General features: G+C 46.4%; 1 protein-coding gene across 1 annotated transcript in view; it reads right to left on the bottom strand.

Annotated features, from left to right (window-relative positions):
- Positions 1–27508, bottom strand: part of FRAS1 (Fraser extracellular matrix complex subunit 1) — a gene marked incomplete at its 3' end in the record, with an annotated part of 109301 nt that overhangs the window by 21430 nt on the left and 60363 nt on the right. Inside the window, exons 20-39 of the mRNA XM_082281605.1 lie at positions 22893–23045; positions 21163–21309; positions 18167–18313; positions 17376–17516; positions 17145–17285; positions 16780–16923; positions 15951–16221; positions 14614–14698; positions 12623–12937; positions 10061–10214; positions 8118–8296; positions 6681–6797; positions 4633–4747; positions 4045–4182; positions 3823–3855; positions 2999–3130; positions 2612–2737; positions 1985–2232; positions 658–806; positions 261–423 (exon numbers count right to left, since the gene is read on the bottom strand). Coding sequence (XP_082137731.1) covers positions 261–423; positions 658–806; positions 1985–2232; positions 2612–2737; positions 2999–3130; positions 3823–3855; positions 4045–4182; positions 4633–4747; positions 6681–6797; positions 8118–8296; positions 10061–10214; positions 12623–12937; positions 14614–14698; positions 15951–16221; positions 16780–16923; positions 17145–17285; positions 17376–17516; positions 18167–18313; positions 21163–21309; positions 22893–23045 — 3098 coding nt within the window. The remainder of the gene's footprint in view (positions 1–260; positions 424–657; positions 807–1984; positions 2233–2611; positions 2738–2998; positions 3131–3822; positions 3856–4044; positions 4183–4632; positions 4748–6680; positions 6798–8117; positions 8297–10060; positions 10215–12622; positions 12938–14613; positions 14699–15950; positions 16222–16779; positions 16924–17144; positions 17286–17375; positions 17517–18166; positions 18314–21162; positions 21310–22892; positions 23046–27508) is intronic.

Genomic DNA, 27508 nt, shown 5'->3' with positions numbered 1-27508 from the left:
TGGGGATAAGTCTGACTTGCTCCACTGATATCAAGAAGACACCCTAGGGACAGCCAGCTCCTGACTAGGACAGATGAGGTTCAGGGATGCAGATGGACTGTCAGCCTCCTCTGGCCTCCAAGTGATTTGTTCACCCTTTGCATTGCATGACCAACATCCTGGTTTTTCCAGTGATTTCCCCCCAGTCCAGGAAAACTGTTCAGTTGCTCCCATGTAAGCCACTGCTGTTCCCGTTCCCAGTGTCCTGGGCAGCCACTCACAGTGACGTGGTCAGCAAAGGCGAGGAGTGCGGGCAGTGCCGGGGCAGATGTGATGGTGATGGTGAACATCTGCCTGTCCAGCCGGTTGTTGTCAGCATCCAGAACAGAGAAGTGGAAGATGTCCGTAACAGGCTGATTGCTGGTCTCAAACGTGGTGGAGTAGCTGTGGAATCAGGACACAGGGAGTCAGGGAGTCTCACTGACCCCCAGGCAAATGCATCCCATCCCTGCAGTTAGGGGTGAGTGCAGTCCTCTTGGAGAGAGGTGGTGTCTCAGTTCCCAACCCTCCTTCACATTTCATTCCCTGAATTCTTCTAAATAGACCAGAGATCCCTGGGGAAAAGCCCACTGAGCTTTTCACTAGTATGCCTTGAAGGAGAATAGTGCCCTTTGCTACCTGATCCTCTGGCTGTTGATGTCTTCCATGGTGAAATTATAAACCTTGGAAAGATCTTCATGGTGGGAGCCTGACATCCTTAGGAGGGTTCCATAGGCTGGCAGAGATATCAACTGGATTCGTATCTCTGAGTCGGGAGAATTGTTGTCCTAAACATGAAGAAACAAACCAAATCAAAACAGGGCAAAATTAGGCATTGCTTTGCTAAAGTGGAAGGAGGAGTAAGTGTTTTATAGGGAATTATATCTGCTTAGCTGGGTCAGAGACCCACAGATGAATATTAAATGGAAGTCTACTGATGAGAAGAGAGTCAAGTGGGTTGACATTTTAAAAATCTACCACAAAATGTATTTTCATTTTCTCTCATCTCAGAAAGGCTTTCTCTATGCCCTTGTATCACATTAACACAGTCTCCCAGAAATAAACCTGGTATTTTCATTTTCAAAGTACTTCACACTGATCTAAAAGCTGATTTTGTCTCTTTTCAACCACATTAATACAATCACCTCTATGGTATCACAACACAGATGTCATCTTTCTTAGAAGAGTTTTGTTGGGTGGTTAAAAAATAAGACCCAAAGTAGAAATCAACATATCCTGAGCATATGGGTCAGGAGTGAAATCCTCTTTTCCCATCTGTCCTCTTACTCAGATTAAACCTGAGCATCTCCCTTGTCAGCCTTCCTCCTTAACAGGAGGACAGGACAGATTCCAGACTTGTATCCAGACTGATGCCTTGGAAAAAAAAGTTCCCAGTCATCTCTCTGACAGCCAGCCTCTCTCAGCTCAGGTCTCTCCAGCCTCACACCTGAACTGCGATCTCTCCTCCCTCAGCAGGTTGCTAAATCACCTGCAAGGACAAAAGCAGCTTTCTTGGGAATGTCACCAGCAGGACAAATCTTGCACACAACCCCTGGGACCAGCTCAAGCTACCTCAAGCACTGCAGCATCTTGGGGTTGCTTAGTCCTTCCCCCTTCCAATCTGTCCAGAAAAAGAACCCGGCTTTTGGAAGGTGGGTGAGGGGGCTGAAATTTTCAAGGGATTAACACTTAGCAAATCCATGTGCTTTATTAGCAAGTCTGTTTGATAGAAAAATCTGGGATTAACTAGGTTCTCATGTTTAGCATGTCAGTTCACCTCTGTTACAGTCAAATGGGGATAACCTTAAATCCCTGTGGGATGAAAGAGTCTGTTATCCCCTTTTTGGCAGCAGTCAAAACTTGAGCTCTCTACACAGAATCCATGCTGACAGCAGAGAGGTGTGTAGGGGATCAGGAAAGGGGGGCTGGCAGCATTCCCTGGGTTTAGAAACAGATGAAAACTCACCGTGTAAGCGAGGTGCTGTCGGGAGAGAGTCACAGAGCTTTTACTGGCCACGGTGACAGCCAACAAGCAGCCCTGGGCCAGCTGCGGGCCATGGGTATCCAGCTGGGACACATCCACCCTCAGCACTGTGGTGACTGTGGTGACACCGTCGGTGACAGAGATTTCCATGCTGTCCTCTGCTGCTGCTGACCCATCGTGCACGTACTGCAGAGCGTTCCGAGTGACGTCCTCGTAGGTGAAGGTGTCGCCTTCCCAGGGAGGAGACACACAAGTCAGAAACACTCTGTTCAGAGCAGGAATCCAATTCAAATGACCTTCATCAAGTACTAAACTGGCATTTAATCCCATCCTGCCAGGGCTGTGAGTTATGAGGACATTTATTAAGGAGCTGGCAGGGCAGAGGAAAAGCTGCAGCTTTCCCAGTTCCAGGGACACAGCGACTCCTTGTGATTCTCAAGGAGGGCACCAATCCTCCTTTTCTTCCCAGCTGCTTCATGAGCTCACAGCTAGATAAGGCTTCCCTATGGATGTATCCTTATCTGCCAGGGGCATCTGTCTCCTCCTGGTCAGCTAAACCAGCCAGGCTGGCTCCTCTCCTGCACTGAGGGAAACTCTTACTCCACTCACCTGCTCTCATGAGCTCCTGCACATCTGCACTGTACTTGAGCACAATGCCATGATGGGGAGGTTTCACCAGCTCAAAGAAAAGACCCTCAGGAGCTGTATCTGTGTCACTCACAGCCAACTGGATCCCTGTGCCAGGGAAAGAGAGCATAGCTTGTGTGAATGGAGCCAAAAAAACCCCGTAATTCAGTGAGTACAAGTAAAATAATTCCGGAGCTGCCCTAGCCCAAGAGCTGTGGGTTTCATGGAAATATTTTGTCCCCTGATAATGTTCAGGTTGTATCAGGGAATTCCCTCCTAGAGTGGCTCACAAGTGACCCCTGTGTGAGTGAACTTGGGCCTTCTGGCAGCGAGCTGAGCCCCACACCCTGCCCCACGCACCCCACTCACCGATGGTGGCTCTGCCCCCCTGGCTGACCTCCAGGAACGGGGCCGCGATCTGGAAGACCGGAGGCTGCTGCTCAGCGGAGAGCAGGTGGATGACAAACACCATCTCTGGGGTCGTGTGCTCCCCGCCAGACACTAGGCACAGACAGAACCACACCTGAGCGCAGGGATGGGTTTGCAGGGACTCTTCACCTGGGAAATTCACCTGTCTGTACAAAAATCACCAGCCCACACCTTTCCAGGCAACACCTTGGTCTATGGATACACTCACACTTCACAGCGGCCAAGAGCATTTATCTTTGCCCCTAACTCAACTCCAGCAGACAAAGGTAACTTCTAAAACTCAGTGTGTGTACGTGTGCACATCCTGTCTTCCACAGGTGTGCTCCTAACTCAGGACATGGACTTCTCCTTGCTGGTGGAAGCTAGAAAGCACATGGAAACAAAAGGATGTATTAAACAAGGAAGCAGCTTATCTGTGGCAATTTAATTGCAGAAATGTCTCCACACTGTATTAAAAAAATATGACGGCGTAAAATTCCTTGTTCGCGCTTGGGGGAAAACAGGAATGAATCAGGCTTTTAGGACTGATTCCAGGCAGCCACTGGAAGAAGATGTCTCTAGCAAGCTGCAGATCAGCTTCTGTAAAACACTGCTGGGACTCAGATGAATTAATATTCCCCAGGCACGTGCATTTCCAGAAATTCCTACTGTGTGCCCACAGGTGTGCCTGCAGCAGAACAAAGGCCAAGGGATAACAGGCAATGGGAAGGGCAAAAGAAGGATGAAAAATGCTTTGGCCAGGAAAGAGTAAGTGGTTCACATACCTGTGAATCGGAAGTTCACGGACTCTGGGAGACCTGGGGGGACAAACACAAGCACAGAGTGACTGTGGTCAGGACAGGAGAGCACGTGTTGATGTGGATTTGGAGGATTTTGGAGAAAACAAGTGCTAACATTTAACCTGGCAGGAGTCTTTCCTCACCAAGCAGGAACACCAGCAGTCCAGCTGGCTGTCCCAGCCCTCCAAGGGGCACTGGGATGCTCACCTGCGAAGGAGAAGGCCATGATCTCCCTGAGGTGAGGAGCGGCGGTCGGCGGGCGATAAGCAATCCTGCCATGGTTTATGTCTGCCTGGGTGAAGTACCTGACTGGGGACAGAGGCCTGTCCCTGTGCTCCACGATACCTACGGATGCAGAGACACCAGCATTACCAGCAGGGGTTAATTTCTCCATCTGATTCCACAGCTTCCTTTGCTTTCCCCAGGTACTTCTTCGTACCAGTTGCAAAACAAGTTATACAGATGCAACTGCATCAGGGATGGGCTCTAGGGACGCGAGAAATTAAATGGAGATTGCTCACTGAGGCGTTTCTTCAGGCAACCTCTCACTGGAGAGGTGGGAAGCAGAAAGCCACAGGACACAACATTCAATATTATGCAGCCAGTAGCAAAAACTGAGCTCTGCAGCACACTCTAAAGAAGCCAAAGAAATGGGGTTAAGGAGCAAGGTGTTTAAAAGCTAAGGAAGGAGGCCAAATGGATCAAGAGGTGCTTCCGTAGGATGATACTGTGAGGGAAAAAAGAGATGTGCTCAGAAAATGTGGCAGTTAACGCAGCAGCAACAGGTTCACTTGCCTTGCCCAGGAAGGAGAGGGACAGTCACGTTGTACAGGATTTTCTCACTGGGAATCTCCGGGTCTACAAAGGAGAGGTGATGGGGCTCAATCACTGTCACACGGTCCTCCAGCACCTCAATAAACACATCAGACCATGAGCATCAAGGCCAGAGACACGGGAAGATTCACCCAAAAATGCATTGAAAGAGAATTTGCTTTGCTCTAGTTAAATATAAGACAGTCTTTGAATGTAAAGGCCCAGCTTTTTAAACCTAAACCTGACCCCCTCTCCCCTGCAGGCACACAACCTCCACACTCACAGGTGGTTGGGTTTCTCTTTTGGCTTATAGCAATTGAAAAGAGAGAAAGGAAAACCTAGTTCAATCAAGAACTCCCTGGATGAACATGCAATTCATTGTCTATGTAGTTTTCTCATATAGTCTGATGTGGCTGGACTGAATTCTCTTTTAAAGGAAACCCTGCGGATGACTCAGCCCTTTCCATTGGAATATAGAAGAACCAAAGCTCTCCCTTTTGTTTTAAACCTGTCTAAAATTGCTCTGGTCCTTCCATAACAAGATTATCACGAACCAAAGGCAGGCAAGGCGTTAAAGGAATTACAGTGCTGCTTGAAGAGACCTAAGTGCCCAAAAGCAGTTAATTTCCACATGTTCATGAACCTTAATCTTGGAGAATTAACAGCTCTGAGAAGTCACCAAATCAAACAGCTCAGCTGGGTATGAAAAGCATCCAGCTCATTTCATAATCTTGAGCAAAACAGGGAGAGAACAAGCTGAGCTAAGGGTATGGGCACTTAAACAATCCGCTTTGGAACATGAAAGGTTATCGATACAGGGGAAGCAGGTTAACTTGATTGAAGAAAAAACAATACAGATGTTGTGTCCACTTTAACCAAAGAGTCACCAAACTTCCCTTGACCTTTCTCAGCAGCACAAGTCAAAGTCAAGACTAGAGGGATGGGAAGACTCAAAGTATTCTGCTTTCCTTTCAGCTTTAGAAGTCTCATTCTGAAGGAGTCTGAAGACAAATGAACAGAACTCAATCACATTGGGGCAGGGAAGTGCAATTTTTTGACAGAAAGATTTAAGGTTATGTTTCTTCCTCGCTGCCTCCAAGGCCTATTTGTCTCTCCCAAAGGTGGGACTCGCAGGTGGTGAGGTAAAATGTGTTTTACGGCCCTATTGAATTTTGTGGGGAGTAATTAGCTATAAAACCCAGCGCCGTGTGGCTCTGCCAGACAGCTCTCCCATCAATTTTGTCAATAATGACAACAACAAAAAGTCAGGAGCAGGAAGATAAATGGCTCCAAGTAGCAGCCTGACCATGTTTCATTATCACCCAGGAAAGGCCGCCACTATTTTAAACCTTGACAAGGCTGTTGTGCCACAGGCTTTTCACCGATCCCTCTCCCATCGCTTCCTTTGGCCTTTCCTGGTCCCACACCTGGCATGCAGAACAGGAGAACTAGAGGGGACAGCTGGACTTCACCCACACATGATGGGGACACACAGGGAAGGCTTGCACCAAAGTCTGAGAGCCCACAAAACCAACTTTAAACCCCAAGATCATCTTTCCAAATAACACAGCTGGTGAAGGAACTACCTTGGAGAGCCCACTCTCATCCAAATGGTCATTCCCAGAGCTGATGCTGCCAGAAAAGGTAATTCAGTTCCAGTATCTGAAAGTTTTCCACATGCATTATGGTCTGCGTTCCTGAGGTCAGAATGACGCATGGGAACTTTCTAATGTGGGTGGGCTACAGTTTGGATCAAGTTTACAGTGGAACCACTGGCAAAATCCAGTCTAACCCACAGTTTTTCTCTCTTGCCATTCCTCCTGGCTTCTCAGGAAAGGGTAAGAATTCCATAAAATGTTGATTTTGCTTCTCTCTCCCCTTCTCCTTTCCAGTCTGTATGTTCATCACTTTTCATACTGAGTTCTTTGACTTTTCATGGGTATTTTCTGCACCCCCCACCCCACTTACTCTTCTGACCTGTCTTTTTTCCCCGTTCCTACTCCAGCCATCTGTGTGGTGTTATCACTTACAGCCATGTGCAAAGAGGAGCCGAGGGAAAGCTGAGGGGCTTTGGGTGTCTGGGGCAGAACAGCAACGTTGAACACGTGGCTTTCCAAGCTGGTTTGTGGACTGGCAGAGCTGGACACCTGGGGAGGAAAGATCATGTGAATGGATCAGTGATTTCTAGACCAGTTTCAGATGTTCCCTTGGCAGTGACTCCCTGCAATCCCAACAGCTTTCAGGATGGGCTGCACTTGTGTTTCACAGACTCGTAAATATTTCCATATATTTTCCACTCTAGCACCAAAAAATTAAGTCAAGCGTATCTAATTCCTAATTGCAAGCCTGCAGTAAAGACATGTAAAGCAAATGATATGAAACTGGTAAAAATTCAGAGGACCAGAACCATTCCCTAGAAGTGAACCTGCAAATGTTCCCAGCAGTCCTGGGGTGAAGTAAACACCCAAAGAAATACAGCTCCCTTCTTGGATAGACTCAGTTAATGGCTTTAACTCTTTGTAGGGATGGCAGCGTGCTCTGGAACTCCAGAGAGCACTTTGTGAGCAGGAATGGACTTCATGAAGCCTCATTTCTAGAAAATGCATAAAAATGCAAGTTCTGATGAAAGGAATGATGTCATTTTAGCCATTTTCTGTGCCACCTGCTCTGTCCTAATACTGATGAAAACAACATGTTGGCCCTGAAATGTCCCAGCCCAAGGTTCAAGGCTTGGACAGGGGTGTGCCATGGTCTCCTGATGCGACCAGGTATTCCCAGCTCCCTTTCTTAGTTCTCTGTACAATTATTGCTGCTGTTCCGAGATGGTAAACCCAAACACTCAACTCATGCAAAATGCATAGTCTGTAAGAGGAATGCAGCAATTAAGCCAAAGATTAGCTTGTTCACCACTGACGCTCACAAATTCCTCATTATCACTTATGTTAATTACTTTAGAAATTACCTTAATTGCCTCTCCGGTGCTACAGTAATTGCTTCTGCCTTGTAAACCAGATGTAACAAACACTGCATGTTAGTGTTCACATAGGCTTAGTTACAGGAGGCTGTGAAACCCTCCCAGCAAACAGCAAGGACCTGTCTGAGGAATTTTACAGCTCTTAAACCTGCGGGGAGTGGGGATGTATTTTAGTTTCCCAGCTGCTGGGGAGTATTTCTACCTTTTGGTCTGTTTGCAAGACAAAGGGCTCTGAAGCCAAAATTAAATTATTAGCTTAGAAACCATGGGTTGTGTGCCTCTGGGGCTCGCAAAAGGCACCATTTTTAAAAAGGCACTTGCAACGTTTTTCACTTGGTGTAAATACTATGGGTTTTATGAGGGGATGGTGTATTTGCCAGTATGTATTTACACACATGTTTGTGTCATTTTTAAAACCCGGAATCACAACACACAAGTGGAGAAACCCCAGAGAACTGCCATGTGATCTTTCCAGGAACGTGATGAGGAATACCTGGAATTGGAAGGAGTCACTCTCTACTTCAGCTCCAGAGTGCCTGTACCACACGATGCCATCACTGATGTCCTGCTGGGTGAAGGAGGTGGTGGGTGAGGCTGCTCTTCCGTCAGGTAAAAGCTGCCAGGAGTCTGCCGGGCCGTCCGCTGGCATCGGGACCAGCAGCACCACTTCCCCTGGGAAAGCAAAGAGGAACTTGGGAGAACACAGGGAGCAAGAGGTGCCTTTGCACCGACTGAGGAGCAGCCAAGGCAAATACCCACCCAGCCAGAGCTTTTTTCCATGCAGTGTTAAGTGACAGAAATACCAACAGAGTTCCCAAAAGCCATCAGCAGACCTTGAGACATCCCAGTGACATTGGGAAATCTTGTTAATTAATTCCATTAAACAGGTTGATAATTCTGCTGACTGGTAATTAATCATTCTGTTATGTGAAACATCCATCATAAGTTCTCCCATTTCATTTCCCCAAACCACCCTTGAAAAGCTGGAGCAACAAAAAGAGTAATTCAGCAAGATGAAATATCACACTTCCATCCGATCATTGAACTCTGGGCTAAAATTCCTTTATCAGTGCCCTAATTACACTCCAAATCTTACCGTTTTGCTCATGGGAGTTCCCCTAAAAAGCTAAAAATCAAATTATATCTTTTCTACAGGTAGGATTATCTTTCCCATTAGTCACAGACTAAGTTAGGCAGATAAGCCCTCCTGGATTCAGGACCAATTCTCCACATTTCTCTCTCTCTTATTTTTTCCCTCCCTTTCTGCAAAACAGTATTTTAGATAAAATTTTGGAGATCATTGACTTCTGCTGCTTCTTCCTCACCTGCAGCTACAAACCTGTTTATATTACTGCAATTAATCACAGTAGAGATAATTATGGTGATACAAACGCAGGATTATAAATTTTAGTTAGGGTTAGGCAGCAGGAGACAAGCTCCTCAGGGAAAAATTCCTGTTTTCATGTAAATGCTTATTAAAAACGAGAAGACAGACCTTCATCTGCAGAAAACTAAAGGGGGAATACAAATTAATTACTTCTCTTCTAAACTGCAAAACTCACATTATCTCTGTTTCCATCAGGTGCTGGCATCTGTTATGGAAACCAGCCTGTCCTCACAGCAAAAGGAAAAAAAAGCAGGGATGTTGCTAGAGGGATCCTCTAATTTTCTCCAGCACAGCAAATTAAATGTGGTGTCATTTCTTAGAAGTGCAAAATATGTTATTCGAAGACACGGTTCTCATGAAGAAAATAGTGATGCTGAGTAGGAAAAAACCATTTTTCTCTTTTTCCATATTTCCTTTCCCTCCACACGACACCGTCTCTTTTTCATCCCATTTTTCTCCATTTATCGCTCAGTCTCAAATCCTGGAACCCTCCACACTCCCCCTTACCCTGTGCCCAGAAGATCCTCCCTAAGCACGGGGTTGCTGGTGAAAGTCACTGCTCTGAGAGCTGAGCTCAGAACCTCTCAAAAGGAATTTGGGGACACTAATTATCTACAGATCCAAACATCACCAAATATCCCTGTTTCTGCTGGCAACCCCTTCCTCTGGGACAAATTAAATCAAACGTCACGGAATGTAGGGAACTCTTCAAGGCAAACATTTCCTCAGCAGTTTGTAGACATAGATATTACTCTGTGCTCCACAAACTAGACCTTCACTGTGGAGGATTATCTTTTAGCAGTAAGATTCTGCTCTGTCAGGGCTGTAAATACGCCAGGATTCCACTACCACTGGAGAAACACAGATGATCAGGAAGGGCAAAAGTGCTTTGTTATTTTGTATGCCCGTTAGAAGTGGAAAAAGATGAGGTTAGCAGCACTTACCCAGTGTGCCATTCTAAGGAAATATTCCCCCAAATGCTACTGGTTGTGCACAACACACCATGCAAGGGTGCTGCTCTTTGCCAGCAGAGCTCCAGAGGGATTTACCGTGTCTGGGCTGGTCCTTGGTGATGGTGTAGGTGATGTCGGAGTCCCGGGCACCGGGCAGCTCGGCGTGCAGGATTGTCTTGGAGATCTGGAGCATGCCTCCCTGGGGCACCCAGACCATGGAGTTGGTCACCAGCCGAGGGCTCCTGTCGCTCTGCAGGCAGGGGGACAGCAGGAAAAGGCTGACAGGAACGTCAGCAATGCTGCTCTGATGGAAACAGACTTTCAAGAGAAAAGGATCAAGGAGAGTATTCTGGGATTTCTTATGCATTCCATCCTGGTTGTCTGCTTGAAGAAATGGTTGTGGATCCTTCATCTGTATCCCTCAGGCCCAATTCCCAGCCTGTAGGACTGACCTTGTCCTCTAATTTCTAATTTCCTGCTGCTGACCCTAAACCTTCCTGACCTGAGTCTCCCTCCAAAATTTAGTCTTTTACCACCATCCTCATTCTCTCTGAGCATCCACCAGCCTTTTGCTATTTGGTGGGTTTCCTAACCTTCAAACTATTCCTGTGGCTTTTTTTTTTTTCTTTGAAATGAATATTTATCCAATATTAATTTAAGCTTCCTGAAATGTGGTTGTCAGGACTGGATTGAAGTAGTGGTTTCACTACAGTTTCCATTGATTTCAGCAACACTACTCTGGCATTCAAGGATTACATCAGCCCTCTTTGGCTCTAATTTGCTTTGTTGGACAGGTCACCAAAATCCCTGTGACCTCTTCTATGCCATGGTTCTTTCTTATAACCCCAGCTGCTGTAAATGCGACTTCTTTGCTGGATTTCTGCACATTCACCTAGAAACTGGCTGTGGCTACAGGTCACCTTGACCTCTGTGATCAGCCAAAATCCTGACTACTCCATCTAAGGGATCACCTTCCTCCTCATTTACTACTCTGCATAATCAGCCCCCAAACTGATAACTGACTCATTGCTGTGTTCTTCTGGATCTCTGCCACAGAGACAGGGGAGAGAGCTAAAAAGATATTTGTGGAAAGGAATCACATTAAAGGATGATTTCCCACCTCCTTTTTGACATGTCTGCTGTGCACCCACCTAATTTGTACTCCACTTACACTGTGGCTTTGTTACAAACATGGAAACCTTCAGCTTTTAGGTCACTAAATGACTGAATGTTCCTTCACTGGCCACATCAAACCCATCCAGCACGTTGTAATACCATTCCCACATGGCTTTGATGCTGCTTGTTAATAAGAACAGACTCATGAGACAACCCTTTTTGCTTGGTAATCTATTTTAAAATTACATTTAACATGAATGAATTCCCAGCCCAGGAAAAGTGTTTTCAGACAGCCCAGGGAGGCTCACAAACTCCCCGGTCCGTGCGTCAGCTACCTGCTCCCAGGTAGGGCAGGGTCATCTGCCTTGCAAATACCTTGGAGACCTCTCTTAGCTGGATCTCTAGAGGTCTGGGGTGGCCCTAAAATAAGCATCTTTTGCCCTTTTTTCCGTGTTTCCCCTGGCCTCTCAGAAAAGACAGGCTTCCATGTCTCTGTTCATACTGCAACAGTTTCAGCAAAGGGCCTGGATGGGAAAAGCAGCCATTAGCAACCAAAGGGACTGGAAAAAGCCCTAAAAGCTGCTCTGCTCTCACCTCTGTCACCACCACCCTTCTTCTCTGTAGTCAAGTGCTGCACAGAGAAACGTGGAATGATAAGGAGACACAAGGAAGCACAAAACAGGATAATAAAAGAAACTACTCTCAGCAATTCACCCTCACTGGCATTTACAAGAACCTGCTTAATCAAGAGTGGTGGAAAAAAAAGGTGTTACAAACAACAAAGAGTGGTGTCCAAGCATTTTCACACTCCTTCTGATCCTATTCAGGCTCCTTAGGGCCATGGAAGCGATCTGGGTGAAGAAACCACAGGCAGGGCTCCTCTTATTCCAGGAGTGTAATGACAGCACCAGCCTTGAAAGCAATCCCTTTTTCATCCCCAGACTGCTGTGTGAGTCGTGGCACTAATTAACATTAATTACTACTGTAGCTTTAGGAGAACCTGCAGGGTCCAAATGGGATCAGTGCCTCTTGTGCTGAACTCCATGGATGCACGGAGTGCTCACAAAGCTCCCTTCAAATTTTCTTGCCCAAGGTGCTGTGAAAGACATCTAACACAGCAGAGAGGACGAAAGAGGGGCAACGTCATCTCCTCCTAACTCCTTTCCAAGGGGCAGAACTCGAAGGCACTGTGTCAGATCTCTACATAAAAGACTGCCAACTGTGGCCTTCTCTACTGACAGCTCTAATGACAGCTCTACTTTTTGTTACTCTTTCACATTAATAAGGGATGAAGACATTTTCAGCTCTTTCTCCTTCTGTTTTGTTACCGTTTATTACCTTTCATCAAATAACTACGGACTTTAAATCGCCAAAGCTGCACAACTTCAGCTGTTGCAAACCAAAAATTCGGGTCACCTCCAAAACCCAATCAATCCACTACTTTCTCCTGTCGGTAACTCAGCATTAGTGACACCTCAGGGACAGAGTGGTGCTCCTCCAGACTCCCAATCTGCCTGCCAGGGTTCACGTGCCAGCGCATACCTTGGGAGCAATCCTGATGTGGAGCAGGATGTTCTGGAAGTGGTACCCGTCGCTCACTTGCAGCAGAGCCGTGTCCTGCCGGCTATCGGAGCCATCGTGGGCGTAGCGCAGCCGCCCGCCCGCCAGGTCAGCCAGGCGGAAGGTGCCGGAGTCCCCAGGGGGCCCAAGCAGCTTCCCGTGGCGTGGAGGCTCCAAAACCATCAGCACCACGTCCTGAGGATTGTCACTGTCCCCCACGCCAAGCACCAGCTCCGATATCATCCCGGTTTCCCCCCTGCCAACAAGGAGGGGCTCGTTCCTGAACACGTACGGGGCCTGAAACACAAAACCAGCTCTGAGGTGTTTGCTGAACCTGGGAGATTGGATCATGATTAAGGGCTGGAATTGAAAGTTTGGGGATAAGGACATCAGCTCATTTCATCTCTGAAAATCTCCTATTTCTTAGCAGCAGAGAATCACTCTCCACACCTTTTCCCCCGGTGGGCAGATCTAACAATATTTAGCATTTAAAATGAATTAGTCACATGAAAAGCAGATGCTCATGCCACATTAGGCTTAGAAAAGGCAAAAACTTAGGACCTTTATATAGAAAGCATCTGACTCTAGCTGATCTTCATTAGCCTTTGGAGATGACAGCAAAACTGGGTGTCTTCATCATCAGTATTTATTTCATTTCCAACACTCCCCACAGCCTTATTCAAGTTATACCAAAGATCTGCTAGAGACCATATTTCTGCTGCTTTAAATTAGTTCTCCAGTTCTTTGTCATCAAGAAAGTTTCAATCTGCAGTCTCCATTGATCCCAATAAACATCGTTTGCCACGGGTAATGCACCGCCCCAGGAGGGAGGCGATCCCGCAGAGACAAAGTCAAAGCCCTGGGAACATTCATCGGGGAGCCACTGCTGCCACCTCACCTGTGCACAACTTCCCTGGGTTATTAGGGATCGACAGGCAAAATTCCTATCATTAAACCCCACTTATGTATTCTGGGGCAGTGACTGCAGCTCTTACTTAGGTGAACATCCTACTGAGGTAAACGAGAGATTAGGCTGAGCCAAGATCTCAGCACCAGCCAGAATCAATATACACATGGATCAAAACCCACAGTTTGTCTTATTCTAAAGGACAAACTAGAGCACTTCTAATTTCCAGAAGTTATGGGAATGACTAATATGGAATATAAATGACTCGTGGTGAGGATGGAGGCTAAGCCAGGCTTGGAGGCAGGAAGGAGCCAGCACTGAAAGAGTTCTGTCAAGTCATTCGGTGCCCCTCTGAGGATGTAAATGGGCTTTAAGAGTAGCAGATTCTCTTTTGCACTTTAAGGTCTCTATTTGTAAGGATATGCCAAGTAGCCCCAACTTCTGACTGAGCTTTCCACACTGGAAAAAGCTCAGTGCAAGCTGCAAAGCCTCCCTGGAGACCTGGCCCCTGTTAAGGTGCCTGTACCCCTCTGGGGTGAGACCAATGTATTGTGCTCCAGACTTTAAACAACAGTAATACAGGAGACACAGACACTTGGCAAGAAGCGGTGAGAAGTTTAAGAGACACACTTGAAATAGCTCATGCTGATTTAATTCCCAGCTGTCCTAGAACAGAGCATTGAACTTGAGTGTCAAAGCATTCCTGCCATTGGGATCAATCCTGGCCCAATTGCCCCGCAGGAAGAGGCTGAACTGGAGCATCAGCAGATCCAAAGGATAATTGGAGCAGTAGGGACTCCTTAGCCCTCGCTGATAATTGCTCTATGATTGCACAGCTGCAACTCCCTGCACAAGCAAAATGACACAGGCCAACTTCTCCAGTCAATTCCCCAAGTCCCTTTCCTCCACCTGACTCTTGGCTGCCACCCCTAAGGGAGAGTTGAGTGCAGTTTGCCTGATCTGAACACCTGCTCAAGTTCTGCCCAGCTCCTGTGTTATCCCTGCAAGAAACCAGGGCTCCAAATGGTACAAAATTTGGGGTCGTTTCCAGGCTTTGTTACGTTACCTGTGTTGAGAATGCTTGAATGTTGATCACCTCAGAGTGGGAGAATGACCCTTGATCACTGACCTTCAAGGAAAACTGTCCTTTCCTAAACAGGTCCCAACAAGCCAAAATACAGGATAATATAAATTAATGAAGTGCTCTTCCAGGACTCGTTAATGACAAGCATATTATATATTCAGCAGAAATGACTAGCTCAGTGACAGAAGCTTTAGCTCAAGTTTTCTTCAATTATGTTTTTATAGTATTTTTTCTTGAAGATTCACAACAGTCACAACAGGTAATAAAACACCTTTAGCTGTGCAATATATATATATATATATGTATACCCTCATCTCCCTTTAAGTAATGTTATCTACATTGGATGGCATCTCCAAGATAAAGTGCCAATTCTAAATGTCAGCCACTTGCCACTAAAGAAAAATGTCACTTATCTGGCTTCAGGACTTGCCAGGATTTTTCCTTCCCATTTACTTTTCAGTGATGCCACCCAAACACTTTGAAGTTTTAAGTAACAGTATAAATAATAAATAGAGTAATATTCAGTAATAAAGTAGCTTTGTTTCTCAAGAGAAGACGCTGACATTTCAGGGTGGCTACCAGGCAGACTAAAAAAAAAAAAGCAGGATATAGGAACATATGCCTGAAGTCTGGTGAACACCAGCTAACCTTTGGCATCAGGACACCCTGAAAGTCTTCTTTAGATCTTATTTAGATCAAAGACCTCCCTGATTTATGCAGCCAGAAATTTAGAACAATTCCACCAATGTCACTCTAGTGCCAAGGCTTTATGGTGATGCAAATCAGGAGTGGAATGGCTGGCTTATTGCCTGGCTGCAGGAACAATCTGCTTCCTTGCTACATCCTTGCAGTGTGAGCTGTGCCAGCTACTAATCACCACTAATTATTCCAGGGTACTAACAGAGCCCATACTGGAGGCAAACAAGGAATGGCTGAAGGCAAACTATGCCAGAGAGCACAGCAGTGACATCACTTGAGCCTCTACCTAACAGTATAAAGAAATTGTGCTAAGAATCAGACTAATATGCCAGTTTTATCTCTCAGCTGAGTATCCTCAAGATGGAACAGACTCCTGCACCCCAAAAGTACAAAAGGTTTGGGAGCTGGGTCACAGTGACCTCTTCTACCATGAACGGAGAAGTTTTGCACCACCTGTTACACTGTGGTACAGCGTTAAGTATGTTGGTAGTTGATTTAGCAGCAGTGGGAAGCGTGCTTCCCTGTAGGAATGCTTCCAAGGAAGAAGGAAACACCTGTTCTCAAGATACAAGGATTTTTTTGTGAGGCAAGAGCTCAGAAAAAAGCTTCCCTCCAGTCACCTGGGCTCCTCTTTGCCGTGCACGAAGCGGACCCTCCTCTCCCGCACGTCCCTGCAGCTGAAGCGGCGGCCGTGGCTCAGCGGCACCTCCCGCCCGTCCAGCAGCATCACCAGCCGGCCAGTGGAGGGAATGCTGTCCACATGGAACAGCAGCCGGCCCGAGGCACCGGCCGGATCACACACGCCCAGCAAGGAAAGGTCTAGGGGCTGCACCCCGCCAATGCCCACCGTGAGGGTGCTGCTCACACGGGAGCTCGAGGGATGCCTGCTGGCTGAAGGGAAAGAAGGGAGAAGTGTTACCGCAGGAATCACCATGGGCTGTGTTGGCATCCACTATTTTTTGGGTGCCCTGTTCATTCCTGACCCAGGTGGACTGCAATCCATCCCAATCCCCACCATGACTTTGGCAAATCACTTCCCACCTTGATTTCCCCATCACAGAACTGAAAGCCGGCACACTCTGGCTTGTCCTGCAGAGAGTCTAGTCAATAGTCATTTAGAATAAAGAAAGGAAAAGTAACAACTAAACTTGATTCAAGAAGGGATTTCCCCCAAGATATTTTGTCACTGGTTTTACACTGATGATAAATGATGCTGCTGCAAACATGTGCCTGCACACCTAACCAGGTACCTTCACTTAGAAAGCCATGTACATGCACATCTTATGAAACCAAAATGTTGGAGAAAAAGAGCTGCTGGCTTTCAACAGCCACCACGAAACTGCACAGAACTGAATTCCAAAAATGTGACTGAATGAACACGTCTCCTGGCTTTAAAATCTGCTGCTAGGAGCCTGTCAGCTCGGCCACTTTATCTTTAGAGACACTCACCTTCTTCACACTCTCTGGTCCGTGTATTGCCATAGAAACCCTGGCCACAGGCAGAAACACAGATCTTACTCCTCAGAAACGTGGTGCTGTCACAGAGGTGGCAGAGGCTGCCACTGTCACACTCCAGGCATCCGGGAGGACAAGCTGCATGGGGTGGAAAGCACAGCCCCACTGAGACACTGCAAAACCAACGTGGCCACTGGTGTGCAGAGCTGTCCCCAGGGTCAGAGCAGAAGCACCACTCTGTGTGTCTTACCTACCTGACAAAAAGAGTCAAAATGAGGGGCAAAGTGTTGAGATAAGAGTTGGTAAGAAGTTCCTTCCTCGTTTGACCATGGTCCCTGCACCAAGCTCGCTGTGCTTACCTGTGCACTTGCGCTGTGCCTCGTCTGCATAGTATCTCTGCCCACATTTGGGAACACAAAGACTGCCCAGGAGGAAAAACGGAGCTGGGCAAAGGCTGCACTTGTCTGCTTGGTGGCACTGAAGGCAGGGTTGATCACACCCTAAAGAGACACATGCAAAGAGTTCAGCTCGACAGCTCTTGGGAGACAAGCAGAGCAACACGTTGGAAGTAATGCTCCATAAAAACTCACTCTGGCACGTGTCTGATTCCTGGAAAAAAGCTGGAGGGCACTCTTCCACACAAGCTCCTTCATGGAGAATGTGGCCCTCCATGCACTGCAGGCAGTCAGTCCTTTGGGGACCTTTGCAGGCATTACAGCTCCAGTCACACTCTGGAAAAAAACAAAAATCAGTTCAGGGCAGCCCTTTCTGGGGTGCTTACCCTGCACAAGGGCTTAGCACCTGGGGTCTACAAGCTGTGGGAATATATCACTTATTGCCATTATGGAACACTCTGCTGGGGAGTTCTGGAAATTATTCAAGTCACGTGTCTTTTAAATCACTCCAAACTGCTGTTTCTGCAGCCATTCAGTGATGCAGGATTTAATAAGACAGAGAGAGAGACAGGTATGTACAGGAGGCCAGATAAACACCCTAAAAGAGACTTATCCTGGCAAGCTCACTCGCTATCAGCTGACCCGTGACTAAACGAATTGCTGGACCTGACCCCTGAAAACTTTGCTGGCTCAGTTACAAAATCATTTACAAGAGAGCGATTTGCAATAATCTTGTTCCACTGAAAGACTCAAGTATGTGACAGCAGGCTGCCCAAAAAGAGAAAAAAAACTGCAGAAACCTTGCAAGCAACCTGTCACTGAACAATTTCCCCTTTCCTACAGCCTTTTTAAGGCAGGCCACCTGCACAGCTCCTGCTGCCATGGAACGGATTCTTAGCCAAGGCACTTGTATTTATTTCTTATTTATTTCTTTTTTTTCTTTCCTTTTTTTTTTTTTCCCTTGAAACCAGCAATGTATTTTTCACCTCTGCAAGTCTTGCTGGAAAAATCCAGGTAATACTGCTGAGCACAGCTCTCGTACTGGCACTCCCCAAAGAGCAGGACCTTGGCTGGATCTCTGCACGATGTGCAGCCGGCGGCCGAGTCGCAGCTCCAGCACTGGCTGCCGCAAGCTGTGGAAAGACAAGGAAATCAGTGTCATTCCCGATGCACCAGCTGACTGCACAAGTCAAAATGGTGTTGTCCTGCAGCCTTGCTACTCCTCTTGTCCTCTGTGGGGACTTCAGAGTTTTTGCTTGTTATGTTCCTTTTCACATTCTCCAAAATGTAGAGTCTCTTTCCATTTGGAACAGGCTGGAATGTCCCCTCACACTGCTTCTTACTCTCCTCAGGCCACGGTAAAACATTGACCCTGAGTCCAAATCCCCAAATAAGAGCTTTCCCTGTCCCTGTTTTCTTATTTCCTTGATGCAACCTGCGTTTCATATGACTTTTGACTCAGACACACAGATTTGGAGAGCACAGTAGACTGCTGCAATCCTTGGTGGGACCAAAGGCCCATTTAATTTCACTTAGCGTTTCCACCTTTTTATCTGCACACAGTGTGAAATTCTGGAGCTGCAGGGAGCAACAAAGGTGCCAGGAAAAAAATAAGTCAGGGATTTACTGAATCTAGGATCAAAGTCCTAGAGTTGAATATTTCAACTCACCTCATTGATGTCCAGGAACTAAACTTCGCAGGAGGCCATACTAACAGTTTGGGTCATAAATACTGACATGTTTATTCAAAACACAGTTTTATAACCAAAAAAACCCCTCCAAATATCAACGTAAATGTGAAAATATCCACGTTGCTCTCACTGAAGCAAGAACCCAGTGTTTTTCAAAAGAGTTACTTGTTTTAGCTCCTCTATAAAATGTCACAGAAGCTCTGTATTTTATTGATGTACAAATGATTTCTAGCAAAATGTTTACCTGAAGAATCTAGCAGCTGCTCTTAGGTGCTCTGCTGCCACTCTGGCTTTACTTCCCTTAAGAATACTACATGAAAAAACTACTTTTTAAAAGTGCTCCAAAGAACCATCTATTAAAAATACAGTAAAACATGAGGTCTAAATCCATGGAAATCAGGCTACCCATGGAGGCATGCCAGGAGAGTAAGCAAAAACTGTATCTGGAAGCAAACCTGTCTGCTTGTTTTATCAGCGTGACTCCATATCTGCACTTTTAAGCCCATGAAGGACTCGTTAAGCTTCTCACTGTTCCTGGGCCAGGATGTCATTGAGTTTAAAAATATCTCCTAGAGCCCATACATGCACTCAGCATCTCTCTGAACCTCATTCCAACCCCGAGTTCCTCAAAAGTGCAAAGAGACTAAAATAAATGTTGAAGAGAGACCAGATTTTCTCAGCCTAACAGCCAACCTCCAATTAAACAATCTTCATGCCCTCCAAGTGGCAGTTTCCCAGCAGCCCGGGACAATTTCTATCTCCATGGCTTATCGGCAGCACTTGAAAAGGCACAAGTGACACTTGGAATGACAAAAATCCAACACACTCAGCCTTGAGCCTCCTGCCCCAAGGATTACAAACACTTCTTAAAAAGCCATTTGCAATAAGGAGATTAGAGTAGCTGAATTGGCTTGCAAAAAAATAAAAATCTATTTGCAGTTGAGCCCCTGAACCAAATTCGGGAATGGTGCAGGCCCCAGGAACATTCCAGGTCTACCTTGATATCCTGAGGCAGGGGCTATCTACAGGAAAGCTTTCATTAAAAAGGGCCATGTCAATTAGGAGGGGAGATATTCTGGTGCAGCAAGCAATAAGAGAATCCATACTGCAGAAAAAAAACCTGAGTATTTTGTAGAGCTTGTAGCAAACTAGCCAGGACAGCAAGAATCCCTTTTTTTTTAACTCCTATTTTTTATTACTTTCCTTTTTTCATTATTATTGACTAGACTTTTTTTTTTTCTCTCTCAACAGAAGAGTGGTGCAAATCCTTCCAATTATTTCCTTGAACCTATGTGTCTCCATTTCTGCTGATCAGATGGAAATAATAGTTTCAAGAGAACCATTTCAACAAAAGGCAGGTAAAGCTGACAACTGCATCAGTTTCCTCCTACAGGACCTCATCAGTGACAAAACTGGGTCTAGGTAGGATGACGCTGATACCTGGACTCAGTGCAACAGAGTTATTTTATAAACCAGAGAATTTAAATCAGGGTAATGCAGGACATCACTAATCTGAGTGTTTGGGTTCACAGTGACCAAAGCCCTTAAGCATTCACTCATTTTTAGGTGTGTGTATTATAGCAGGACGATTCAAGCAGGGCTTTTTTCTGGTTTTTATATCTTTAGGCCATACCACTTTGCATTTTGGAACATCAAGCCAAATAATTATGAGAGGAATAACCCAGGGCCAGAGTGAACACAGAATAATAAAGGAAAGCAAAGGACCTGAGAGATTCACAAAGGATAGCAGGGGTAGGATAAAACATAACTTAGCACCAGATCAATTCCACCAGATCATTAGGATCAGCTCAGGTCTGTCAGGCCTGTGCCTACCAAGCTGTACCTTGTTTCTCCTGGGGTTTCACATGAGGAGAAATGCACATAAATGCTACAGTGCAGTTTTCCATGGCATGTGCTGGCAGGTAGTGCAGTGAGGAGGGGGTTTGCCTCAGTAAGGATTGATTAAAACTGGTCTCAACTTGCCAAGTTTTCCTAAAGTCCAGAATCCATCACAGGGAAACCTACACAAATGCCCCTGCAGATTTTTACAGCAGGACACAAAGCCTCTTGTCTTTGAGGTCAATAACAAAACTGCAACTGTTTTCAAATTTCAACCATGCTGTAGGCTCTGCTCCCGAGGCAGCTCATCACCTCTGTCAACTCACATCGCGTTTTTAGGCACTTGAAACCTTTCTTTTCCAGGCAACAGGAACAGTGAGCAAAGGAACAAGAAAAGACATGTTGGTAAATGCCTTGTGGGAAGGAGAGATGGCTGGGGGAGAGGCACTCACGTCTGCAGGTCTGCCTGTCATCCCTGTAGTATCCCGGGGAACAGAGCGGAGCACACGCGCCCGTGTGGGACAGAACCAGGCTGGTGTTGCAGGAAGAGCAGGAGAAGGGACCCTCGGCAGTGCAGGTTTTACATGAAGGGTGGCACCCTGCAGGGACAGCAAAAACCAGTGTTTCTGTTCAAGGAAAAGCATGTCTCAGGCAAGTTCCACAAGCTTCAGCAGAAACACTCTCCGAGATGGAGAGTAGGGATGGTGAGCACCAGAAGTTCCTGCCAAGTATAAGCCCTCAGTGGAGCACAGTGCCTCCTGCACAAGGAAGGATCCTCTCCTTTCTTTCTCTTTTTACCCTCTTCTCTTCAGCCTTCCGCTCTCCTTAAGAAAAGCTCTTACAGGATCTGGCCAGGACCTGTCTAACAGAAGAGTGAGAAAAGAGCAAGTATGTACCTCCCTCTCGTGCTTTCTCTCACCTAGCTTCAGGTCAGATCCTCTTTGTCTGTGTAGGAACCATTTAGTGCTTTTCTGACAGTTCCACACTTCCCTGAAGATTCACATCCATCCCTTCAGCAGGAATTGCACTGAGGGAAACCAGACTATCTCCATGCACCCTCTCCCCATTTCCCTCATGACTTCTCAGGCTCATTTCTTAGTCTGACCAAAGAGATTTAAAATATCACAATGGCTGAGGCCAATGTACCCTGTTGCTTTCTCCAGAGAGGTTACATACAAAATTATTAGTCTGTTTTACTTCTTGACAGGCCTTTAGCTAAAGATTGATGCCATCATTACATGTCATGATAGGTATAAAATTAATCATGAGTGAGAGTGGGCGAAGCAATCAGAAGTGACCACACTGAGCTGTGCTGGGGATCTTAAAAGCCAGGACAAAATGTCCTATGAGTTGACACAGTCGGAATAATGCACAACTCCTTTTAAATGAAATCTATCAACCAAAGGGAAGAAATGTTGTCCCTAGGCTTACATTTCCAGGAAGGCAAAACCTCTCTCTCTCAGGGGCCTTTCCAATCAAGTGACACAGGGTATGTTTCATACAGCTCTGAGATCTCATTTGTCAAAAACAGGTAAATAAACACACAGCTCCCGGAATGCCGGAGAGAACCTTTGAAATATTACCCACCCTAAACTAGATTAGGAAATGCCACTTCCTGCCAAAGGAGCATCTACATTGTGCTGAATTTCTGGTTTTGGTTCCTTTCTCTGAAACTAAACTGCAATACCCTGTGCTCGGTTTTGAGCTTTACCACATCTCTGTCAGCCACAGACCAAGAAAAGGAACCTGCTTCCTTCTAAGAGCCCAAGGAATATAAAGCAGCTCAGACAATGACTGGACTATGAAACCACATCAACAACAAAAAGTGGAGGAGATGCAGGGACACGTTAGAAAATAAAATGTGCCACAGGTGCTGCATCCATCACACCAGCCTAAAAGGCTGAATGAAATTGGCTTTCTGTTTTAGGAGCTGCTACAACCCATCACCTTCTTGGCCATTACTGTAGCCTCAGTAACAGACCTTAGCTAGGGTGATGCTCCATCTCAGGCTGCAAAACATCCTGAGAAACCCCTACCAGCAAGAGAAAAAAAATCTGTTCCAGTGCAGTGTCGTGCCAGCTGGACAAAGCTTCTCTACTGAACAGGAATCATTCCATGGAACTTCTCACAAGGACCCAGGCATTCCCTGCAGCTACTCGAGCCATGTGTAGGAACCACTCACTTTTGCAGGCCCCGTTCTCGGCGTAGTGTCCTGGAGGACAGTCAGGAAGGCAGTGATCCCCCAGGAGCAGGTGACGGGCGTTCTGGCACTTCAGGCAGACGCTGCCGGTGTCCCGCAGGTTGGCCACGCACTGACGGCAGAGGGGGTGGCAGTCTAGAGGGAGCAGGGAACAAGGGACACTGAGCACGGAGGGACAGCACAGAACTTTGCTGAGAACTCCAGGAGTGTGTTAGGGATGGAACTGTGAGAGCACATCCTGCTACCCGAAATTCCCGCATCCAAGGAGCATTCCTTTCCTCTCGCCTCCTCCTCATCTCGTGCTCTTCCTGAGCACCACAACATTTTCACTTTTCCTCTGCATCCCTCCTGCCTCATTCAAGCATCCTCTTTCCCATCCTTAAGTGAGCTTGGGAAAGCTTTGCACAAAGCCAGCTCAAAGCCCTTTGCTTCCCAAGACCTTTCTCTGATTTTGAGTGCCTCTGCCTACAGGTTTCTCTTTAGCTCCACTGGAAGCCTTAGGCACTCACCTCCCTCTGTTCCCACCGTGGAAAAATGAGGAACACAACCTGTACAGCTGTATGACCTTCTCCTGTACTTCCTGCTGTTCACATTTTCCCACACAAATGAGACACCCATACCCCGAAACAGCCACTGCAGCCCTCAAAGCCAAGCCAAGAGTGGCACTGGAGTGCCTCAAAACCTTTTCGTTTTTCCATTTTTCCCCAGCAGGACACAGGCTTGTGTCTCCTGACCTCTGCCTGAACTTAGGTGCTTCAAAAGATGTGACAACAAGCCTTTTGTGTGCACAAAGGTGCAGTGTAAGGCAACCTGGAAGCCAAATTAATCCTCATTATGGTAATTGAGAAAATTAAAAAGGAAATGACGACTGTCTTGAAAGAAATGTAATAATGAGGCTTGATTTGAGTACCTGGCCTCTTGTCAGATTTCTGCTGCAGGTTCACCTTTCTGTCTTTTGTCTCCTGTGACAGCATTACTACAGATTGTCAGGCAATCTAATTTTACAAGCTGAAGACAGGCTCACGTCAGAGCCTGGAGGAATTCTGCATCCATAGCTGCAGGAGCGCGGCAGCGGCTGGAGCGTCGCCCCAGCTGACATTTCCTGCATGTCACACACAGGTGATTCTTACCAAACACTGCTGCTGCAAAAGCCCAGAAGCAGCTCAGAAATGGATCCACTCCTGACTGCAGGCAGGGATCCAAGGTCCTTAAAGCAGCTGCCTCCTTCACCTCCTGCTTCTACAGGGTATGTAATCCATCGAGTTTCTGCCCCACGCTCTCAGCCTTGGAGCTGGGGAATTAACAGCCAGAGCTGGGGTAAAGGTGTGCAGGAAGAGACTCTGTGCTTCAGATAAAAGCAAAGCAGCACATGCAGGCATGCTCCCAAACTCAGTGACCAACCTCAGAACCTCCTCACAGGGGTTGGCTGCAGCTCACAGGGGTTATCGTTCTGCAGCTTCCGACTGTGCAGGAGAACAACTCCATACCCAAGGCATAAATCCCATGAATCTTCACTGCCAAAGATCCCAGACCTACACTGACACTGGAGTGGAAAGACCTGCCATCTCTCTGGAGTCCCTGGAGCCAGAAAGGATCACATGCAGCCCACCTTAAGGAGCAAGGACTGTGAGATGCTCCAAAAGGCCCTGAGCACCTGTAATTTGTACGCACGGGCCTGGAGGTGGGGTGAAGAGTTTTAGGCACATATAACCAATAAAATTAACATAAATCCATTAGTTTTTTTCTACTTCCACGTTTACCTGGTAATATGTCGACTCTCCTTACTGCTAAAATAATACTCCTCCACTTTAATCTCTTGCTGGAGCCACTGGTCTCTAATAAAGAGCTTTGGCAGGGTATAATGAGTAACACATCTGGTCGAAAGGTTTCATAAACAGAGCATAAAAATGAAGCTGAGAAAGTGTAGGGTATCAAACAGTCAGTATCTGCAGTAAAAATCCTAGATTTTCCCAAACTAACACTTAAAAATCTAAGTATCTACAAAACTCTGTGCTGCTGCAGCGGAGTTTTCTCTTTGTGAGCCTCTTTTTTTGCTTCCACGAGAGGAAAGAGTTTTCCCAGTTACTGTTTTAGGATGAATCAGCCCCATCACTCTCTTGTTCCTTTGCAAGCCTGGAGATCAAAGCACACACAACACCAACAAAAAACCCAGGGCTGACGCTCATGGCGAATTTGAGGGACATTGGGGAGCGAGTGAGAGAGTGAGGGAAGAACTGAAGTGCTTTGTTTAGGGAGAGATGATTTCACTTTTTCACAGCAGGCTCCCTTTGAAGCGAGGACTAACAGAAGGGGGATGTTTTCTTTGTGCTTCTCAATAACACCCCACAGCCCTACTTGTTTCCTGCTTCTGCCTTCTCCCTATCAATCCTCCCTCCAGCTCAGCCAGCGGGCACGTTACAGCCTGTGGCATTTGGGCTTTCTGGAGCCTTCACATCCCCAGCTGGCTGCAGGTCAGTGCAACACAGTTAGCTAATTCCCTTAGACCCCTTCCAGTATCCCAACTGGATTCTTAGGGAAGTCTGTCACCACTTGGATTGTAGTCCCAATGGCTCCCTCCTCATCTTCGTGAGACTACTGACTTGGCTCCCACTGTCCAAACAAAATGTTTTCCTGCACCCCTTCCAGCTGGTTCTGATTTCCTCTTTCTTCACCTCTATGCAAAAATAACCCCCATCACCTTCCCTATCACTGGTCTTGCTAAAAAGCAACTTTCATTGTAAAGTAGAATGGAATTACTTACATGGATTTCCAGAGTTACTTGACTTCCACACACTCTTTAGCTTTCTCTTAGCAAATAAAGCAAGAAAACAGTGCCCTTCCTACACAGAATTTATCTGTTACAGATTGTTTTAAGACAAAAGAGGCTGTTGGGGAGACAAAATCATCTCTGAAGTGTTTGTGAATGCTCACAAAGGAAACCAGAGGCATTTCTGCCTCTCAGCTCCACCATTTGCTAAGCAATCACCCGCTCATATTGTTTAAACACTTCTCCCCTCTTAGGGGCTCTCCAGAAAAGCATTTCCCGATGCAAGTTTTGTTCTGAACTCTAAGGTGAGGTCTGAGGCTTACGAGAGAGCATGACTTAAAATCAGGGCTGAAAACACCACACGCTTTACAGGCACCTCAATGTGCAAAAAGTCTCTGGTATGTTACAGTAAATCCAGAAAGCAAATCAGTATGGTTGGTTTAAAAGGATACACAACGTTGACCTGGATTTTTGCCTTGTTTTGGTTGTTGGAATGGTTTTTTTGTGTCTCTTTTCCAAGACCTGGAAGGGAATCTGTCACTCAAAACAACCAAAGTGAATTCTTGCTGAAGTGCAACCGCGTTTGCAGGGCTCTGCCTGCATCCTGTGAGATCTTCCCTAGGCAGTGTGAGGTGGGAGATCCAGCTGGATGGTGCTGGGCACAAAGGAGCCCAGACCAAAGCAGGGGAAGGATTTTTCCTCCTCTGGCAGCTCAGCTGCTGATTCTGTAGGAGACTGCACACCAGTGAGTTGGTGGAGCTAAGCCCCTCTTGCTCTGCTCAGCAAAACTCCAGCTCTCTGTGATGATATCAATGTCTCTCTAAAAGGACAGCAACAGCTCATTAATTTTACAAGGAACTGAGTATATTTCTTGTTGTCAGAGTGTCCCTCCTGGAATTTTAAGAACAAGGCAGCAAAGCTTGTTACAGGCCCCCTCCTGAGTGAGCTCTCCTGGTTTAGCTTTGAACGTTCTCCCAACTGCACGCAGCCTAAGAAAGCAGGGCCTGCGGAACACGGGGATTGGGAGTTCCCTTGCAGCTGGAAGATGCAGCTGGAAGATAAGACTGAGCTGTGGGGGATTCTGTATCTGTGGGTGTTCGCAGTTTTCTTTCCCTCCAGTCCCTCTGCATTTGTCTAATTGCCCTTCCATGCAGTCAGGATGAAAAGATAACAGGGAAGCTTCCAGATCAACAAGGAAACTCGAAATCTTAGAAAAGTGAGGGCAGGGGTTTACAAGCAGGACAAGACTTTTAGCAATGGCTGGGGTTTTTTAGACTGGTGATTGCAAGGTTTCCTGAAGCTGAATCGACTTGGACAAGAGGGAGAGGGAAATCACGGAGTGTTTTTGAACTGGGAAAACAAAACCCACGGAAGCTGTGGGACTCAACAGGGGATGGCTAAAGTCTCAAACACATTCCTGTACATACACTTGGGCTATAAAATCAAATTAGTCAGTTGAGCACTCTCAGGGAAGAACTGGCACAAATTCTGGGTGCCCAAAACAGAGCTCAGAGACTCATTGTTTTTTTGAAAGTTTAGCACATTTTGTCTTTCTTCTGCTTAAATGTGAAATGCTTATTTGATTAACTGCTGAAAACAAGACCTTCTTTTTTTTTTTCCTATTGACAAGGCAAATGTTCCAATCCTCATTCAGGTAACATGCACAATAACACCATTAATTCCCAGGCAATGGTTTGGAGTGACAGCTGGTTTTCTCCAGCCTCTGTGAAAGGTTTTCCCCTCCAGGTCCATAAAGCATGGCAGGTGACTGTAATGCACAGCAGGCCCTATAAGTCGTTAACACAATTCTGCCTGGAGGGTTGGGAATTAA

The sequence above is a fragment of the Coloeus monedula genome (assembly GCF_965178545.1).
Source record: "Coloeus monedula genome assembly, chromosome: 5".
Classification (NCBI taxonomy): domain Eukaryota; kingdom Metazoa; phylum Chordata; class Aves; order Passeriformes; family Corvidae; genus Coloeus; species Coloeus monedula.
This window is presented reverse-complemented; position numbering and strand designations above follow the sequence as displayed.